This window comes from Otolemur garnettii, unplaced genomic scaffold, assembly GCF_000181295.1.
Source record: "Otolemur garnettii isolate 467f Iridium unplaced genomic scaffold, OtoGar3 scaffold00018, whole genome shotgun sequence".
Classification (NCBI taxonomy): domain Eukaryota; kingdom Metazoa; phylum Chordata; class Mammalia; order Primates; family Galagidae; genus Otolemur; species Otolemur garnettii.
Genome location: NW_003852413.1, coordinates 4829022 through 4834580, shown reverse-complemented (window position 1 = coordinate 4834580; position 5559 = coordinate 4829022). Strand labels below are relative to the sequence as shown.

General features: G+C 46.8%; 1 protein-coding gene across 1 annotated transcript in view; it reads left to right on the top strand.

The window, feature by feature from the left end:
- Window positions 1–5559, top strand: part of SEC14L1 (SEC14 like lipid binding 1) — a 57447-nt gene that overhangs the window by 44635 nt on the left and 7253 nt on the right. The window contains exons 9-12 of the mRNA XM_012803211.2: window positions 1699–1787; window positions 3142–3212; window positions 4005–4176; window positions 4493–4627. Of these exons, the coding sequence (XP_012658665.2) occupies window positions 1699–1787; window positions 3142–3212; window positions 4005–4176; window positions 4493–4627 (467 nt within the window). The remainder of the gene's footprint in view (window positions 1–1698; window positions 1788–3141; window positions 3213–4004; window positions 4177–4492; window positions 4628–5559) is intronic.

Here is a 5559-nt window from a genome sequence, read left to right as displayed (position 1 = left end):
AAAAAAAAAAAAAAACACTGAAATGTCTGCAGCAGAGTTTTGTCAGTAACTTAGTGCCAATAAAGGAACTTTCCAGTGACATAAATCTGTACACTGCTGTAAAATGCATTGCTGGGTATTTCACATCACAGCAGTGATGAGCGTCTGCTTCGCGAAGTAAGATGAGCATAGAGGGACAGTGGGGCACTTCAGTGAAGATAGTTTAAATGAGAAGTTTAATAAAAAGGAAAATGTATTAAAATGAGAAATTAGAACATAGCTCATTTGAATTGCTTTACATATCATGCCTGACAAAAGATCTGCATTGTCAAAGATGTGCTCTGATTCCTGGTCAGAGTTTGATGGCTGGTCACAACTGAGCTGCAGACATTGGCCCAGCAGCCGTGAGGGTTAGCTCAGACCCGGCTTCCTCTCTCACCTCTGAACAAGGGCAGGACTAAGCTCTGACTTGTCTGTATTTCTTGACTTAATCTTTTGTATTTTTCCAGGTTATTTGTAGCTTTATTAATTTTTACCAGAAGCACATAATAATATTCATACGTATAAACCTGCATAATTGACCACCTCCTTAAGCTAACTTAATTTTCATAGACCAAGCCATACAGCAGGTCCCTTGTGTTGACTACCTCTATATGTGGACCAGCTCAGGTGGTCACATTACAGAGGTGCTGCTGTATTTATTCTGCTTTGTGACCCAGTCCTTAAAAGGTTAAAAAGTTTGATAGTGAGACATTGACAGGTGTGTCTTACTAAATGTTGGGGAAAACTTAGAAGTTTGCCCTTCAACAAGATTTGGGGGCACAGAAAACATTTTGCTTTAAGTAGGAAAGTTTTGTAAAGCTGGACTCTCTGTTCTTGGATGTGGAGTCCCTAGGGGAGAGATACAAGGTCAATTTTGGTCCCTTTCCCCCTATGTCAAGATGACACTCCTCCTCCTCCACTAGCAACAGAAGACAAGTCTCAGCTCCTATTCAGGACCACAATCCTTTTCTGGGTTCTTTCCTCTACTCCCCTTTGACGTCGGGTGCTGGGAGGCTAGGTGTGCTAGCACCACCTTTTCCTCTCTATGTAGCTGGTCCTGATGAGAGGGCATCACGTAATGAGCCAGGTTCCTCTTAGGCGCCACCTATCAGAGCTCCAGGCTGTGAAGAAGTCGAGAGCCAGCATGTTCTGGTTGGTGCAGGTTTCAGGATTTCCAGAACATTCTTATTTATGTTCATCTTTAGAGTGGGAAGGAATTGAAGGAGGCTAGCATTTTAAAATCTTGATGTTAACTTTTTAATAACTTATGAAACTATTTTTCTAAGAAGAGAAATTTTAAAGGTACTCTATATTCATAGAGAAAGTGTCTGTGGGTATTCTGGGGTTTCCTGCTATTGAAGATCAGGACTTCTGCCCAGCCCTGCTTGTTTGATGAGGGACTGGGTCCAGTAGGGGTGGTTCCAGCCAGGCCCTGGTGGGGCTGCAGCTCGGCTCCCCCCGCCCCCCCCCCAGCCATCTCCAGGGTGCTGTGTCAGTTGGCTCTTGTCTTTTACAATTTTGCGGGGGAAATAGATGGACACATCACCACACACGGAAATTAGTTGCTGCTTTTGTGGGAGGAAAGGAGAACATATTTCCTCAAGGTTCTCAGAGTTGTTTGTTCAGCTTCGCGTCAGGGGTGGTGTAGATAATACTTTTCCTTCCCCTCTCCTGCAGACGGGCGGCCTCTCTATGTGCTCAGGCTGGGGCAGATGGATACCAAAGGCTTGGTGAGAGCCCTCGGAGAGGAGGCCCTGCTGAGATACGTAAGTGCTGGGCTGTGGGGACGCCATGCTACGTTTTGTCTTCACACTTCCTTTTTCTGCCAGCAGGATTGGTTTCTTGCAGTGGACCTGTTACAGTAGACATGTATTGCTTTTGTAGTTAGAAAGGAAATATATGCTTTAATTTCAACAAAGGACACAAAAGTTATAAAAATGTTTTTCACAGTGAGGGCATCAGTGAACCAGTGTCCCTCCTCATGGTGCCTGCTTTGGAGCTGATGCTGGGCCACCCTTTTCCCTTCACTCCTGCATCACAGTGGTCCCTGCCCTGCCCTCCCACTCTCCTGAGATGTTTTGCGTGTCCTATCTCTTAATTGTGTTCTTTCTGCTGGCATGTCCTTACCGCAGGCTCTTAGCCTTCGGTCTGGGATCTGGACCTTCATAAACTCCTGCCAGCCTGTCTTCTCCCTGACTCCTTGCCCAACCCCTTCCATCCTTTCCCAGAGAAGTATGTGGTCTTACTTTAAAAATAAACAGAAACTTAGGCCAGGCGCAGTGGCTTACGCCTGTAATCCTAGCACTCTCGGAGGCTGAGGCGGGTAGATTGCCTGAGCTTACAGGTTCAAGACCAGCCTGCAAGAGTGAGACCCTGTCTCTAAAAAAAGGCCAGGTGTTGTGGCAGGCACCTGCAGTCCCAGCTACTTGGGAGGCTGAGGTAAGAGAATTGCTTGAGCTCATGAGTTTGAGGTTGCTGTGAGGTGTGATGCCACGGCACTCTACCGATAGCAACAAAGTGAGGCTCTGTCTCAAAACAAAAACCAAAACCTTAAAGGCCCATCTGTAATCTCATGCTAAGATTTCTGATGGTAGCCTCTTATTAAAGATTCTGCCAGGCTCACCCACCATGTGTGTTTGTGTGTGTGTATACACATCCACGCGTGAACACACACACATGCAGGTATGGGTGGGCTTCTTCCACAGGGAAGGTTTTGTTCCTCTAAGTTGAAGGGCTTCGAGTCTCTTCTGAGACTGCCTTTTCTCCTGGCTGCTGTGTGTGGAATCAGAATGTCCCCACGCTTCACAGACACTTCTCTCTTCCTATTCCACATGTGCTTGTTCTGAAGACAGACCCCTGCTCACTGGGTGATTCCTCTCAACCTTTATTTCCCTTCCGATAGCCGTTACCTTTGCCATTCTTTTTTGAGAGTAAAGGTTCTTGGTGGTTGTTGGGAATGTGTTCGGCACATGTGGAGGCGTGAGAAAGCGGACTAGCTGCCTTCCCTGTGCACGTCTGCCTTGCCGTGCGTGTTAACGTCGCCCTCTCCAGAGCTCGGTTTGGCAGTTTCAGTCTCCGTGGACTAATCCTGGTCAATCTTTGTGGCCCTTTCATGTGCAGGTCCTCTCCATAAATGAAGAAGGGCTAAGACGATGTGAAGAAAATACAAAAGTCTTTGGTCGGCCTATCAGGTAGGTGCAGGATTTTAAGTATATTTCTAGTTGATTTTTAGAACAAACGTCTAGTAGTTTACTGTTTTCCAAGGTGTTCTAAAAAGTACAAAATGGATACATATGTAATATGGGCACTCGCTGGTGGTTTTGTGCTCCCAGGCATTGCTGGCATGTCAGTCCGGGGTGCGCCCGTCTGCTTAGTCTCTGGCTCTCAGGAGCCCAGGCTGCAGGTGGTCTGCTTGCTTGTTTTTGCTCCCTCTCCCAGACTGTTCTGTGTTCTTGAACCATACTTCTGGTTACTATAAACTGTGGTGAAAACGTGCAGTGATTTGAGGTTGACATTGAGAAGGGTGCAGGTGGTTCACTAGAATGTAAGCTCCATGAGGCAGGGGTTTTGAGGGGTTTCCTCCCCTCACTGCTGTATTCTTGGCTCTTGAGACAGTACTTGACTCAGTAAATACCTGTGGAAGAACAATAGCTCAGTGCACATTAAGATGCCGGGTGTGTGCTCTATTGGCGGCAGGTCAGGGAGCGGCTCGGCGCGCCTCAGAGCGCGTTCTGTGGCCTGCTTGTGGATCACGGAGCATGTCTGAGAGAGGTTTTTAGTCATTGTCAGTCAGCCATGGATTGCTTTGATATTTTAAGGATTGATCCTACCGTGCTCATTCTGTTTGTTTTACCCAAGAAATACAGAGTTCATAGCAGTATACTTTTTAAAAAACTGGTATATATTTGGAAATAGCTATCAGTGACCAAACAGAGAAAAATACAGGACACAGTTTGCTAAACACTTCTCTGGGCAACCTGCAGCTCGTGGACCTGCCTGGTGGACCTGGAGGGGCTGAACATGCGCCATTTGTGGAGGCCGGGGGTGAAGGCCCTGCTGCGCATCATTGAGGTGGTGGAGGCCAACTACCCCGAGACGCTGGGCCGCCTGCTCATCCTCCGCGCGCCCAGGGTGTTTCCTGTCCTCTGGACGCTGGTGGGTGTGGAGCCTGTTTTGTGGTAACTTTTAGCATCTCTGGCCCTTGAGAAGGCAGATGCACATGTCGGTGACCTTCTGTTTTAACTGGTTAGGAAAAAACAAATGTGCCAAGACAAAATTTCTTAAATTGTTTAAGGAGGGGAACAAAAGCAGAATTTTTCTGAGTGTCTTGATGCCATGCAGACAGACTTTACAGAAAAAGGGTGTCAGTCCCTTGCCCCTGCCCTCCCATTTGTATCACATTATAATGTTATTCTTTGAAGGTGAGACAGCAAAGCAAATGTGACCAATGGTCTTCTCTACTCACTTTCAGGTTAGTCCATTCATCGACGACAACACCAGAAGGAAGTTCCTCATTTACGCGGGAAACGACTACCAGGGCCCTGGAGGCCTGCTGGATTACATCGACAAGGAGATCATCCCCGACTTCCTGAGTGGGGAGTGCATGGTAGGTTTGGGCACAGGGCTGCAAAGAGGGAGGTGGATGTGGGTTGGCACAGATGATTCCGAGGATTTGTACTTTGGATTGTTTGTTTTTGTTTTGTTTTTCTTGGCTGTCATCTCTGATCCAAGGTTAAACTAAAGAGAACCATTTAGGTAATGGATAATGCACATTTCTTCATTCTTAAATACAATTGAGAATTTGTTTTAGAATCTATTTGTAGTTGGTTTACATGTACAGCTTTTTATGTGTGAATCAGACCTTTGATTGTTTTAGAGCTGTTATGCATTAAAAAGAATACTATTCAAATCAGATCAATTCTCAGGATTTCTCCCTTGACAGTAAATTAATCAAAGTAACATTTTTGAAGTGGAAAAATTAAGAGAAGTAGTTTTATTTCGTGTAAATTTGGTGTTTTAGATGCATTGAGACAACCAGGCAAAGACGTCCACTTGTATCCCCTGTGTGGTGAGAAGCCCGCGCAGCCCCTCGTGCACAGGTGCACCCTGGGAGAGTTTAAGAAACCAGCGTCTGGCTCGGCACCTGTGGCTCAAGCGGCTAAGGCGCTAGCCACATACACCTAAGGTGGCGGGTTCGAATCCAGCCCGGGCCCGCCAAACAACGATGGCTGCAACCAAAAAATAGCCGGGCGCTATGGCGGGCACCTGTAATCCCAGCTACTTGGGAGGCGGAGAGGCAGAGGCAGGAGACTTGCTTGAGCCCAGGAGTTGGAGGTTGCTGTGAGCTGTGATGCCATAGCACTACCCAGGGGGACAGCTTGAGGCTCTGTCTCAAAAAAAAAAAAAAATTAAAAATAAAGCCTGTGGCTATTGAGAATAAAACTTTTCTTAAATAAGATGGGGCACTCCCACCTTTACCCCCATCAGGGAAGTGGCAGTGGTAGGACCCAAGGAGGAGTCTGGCTCACAGAGCCACCA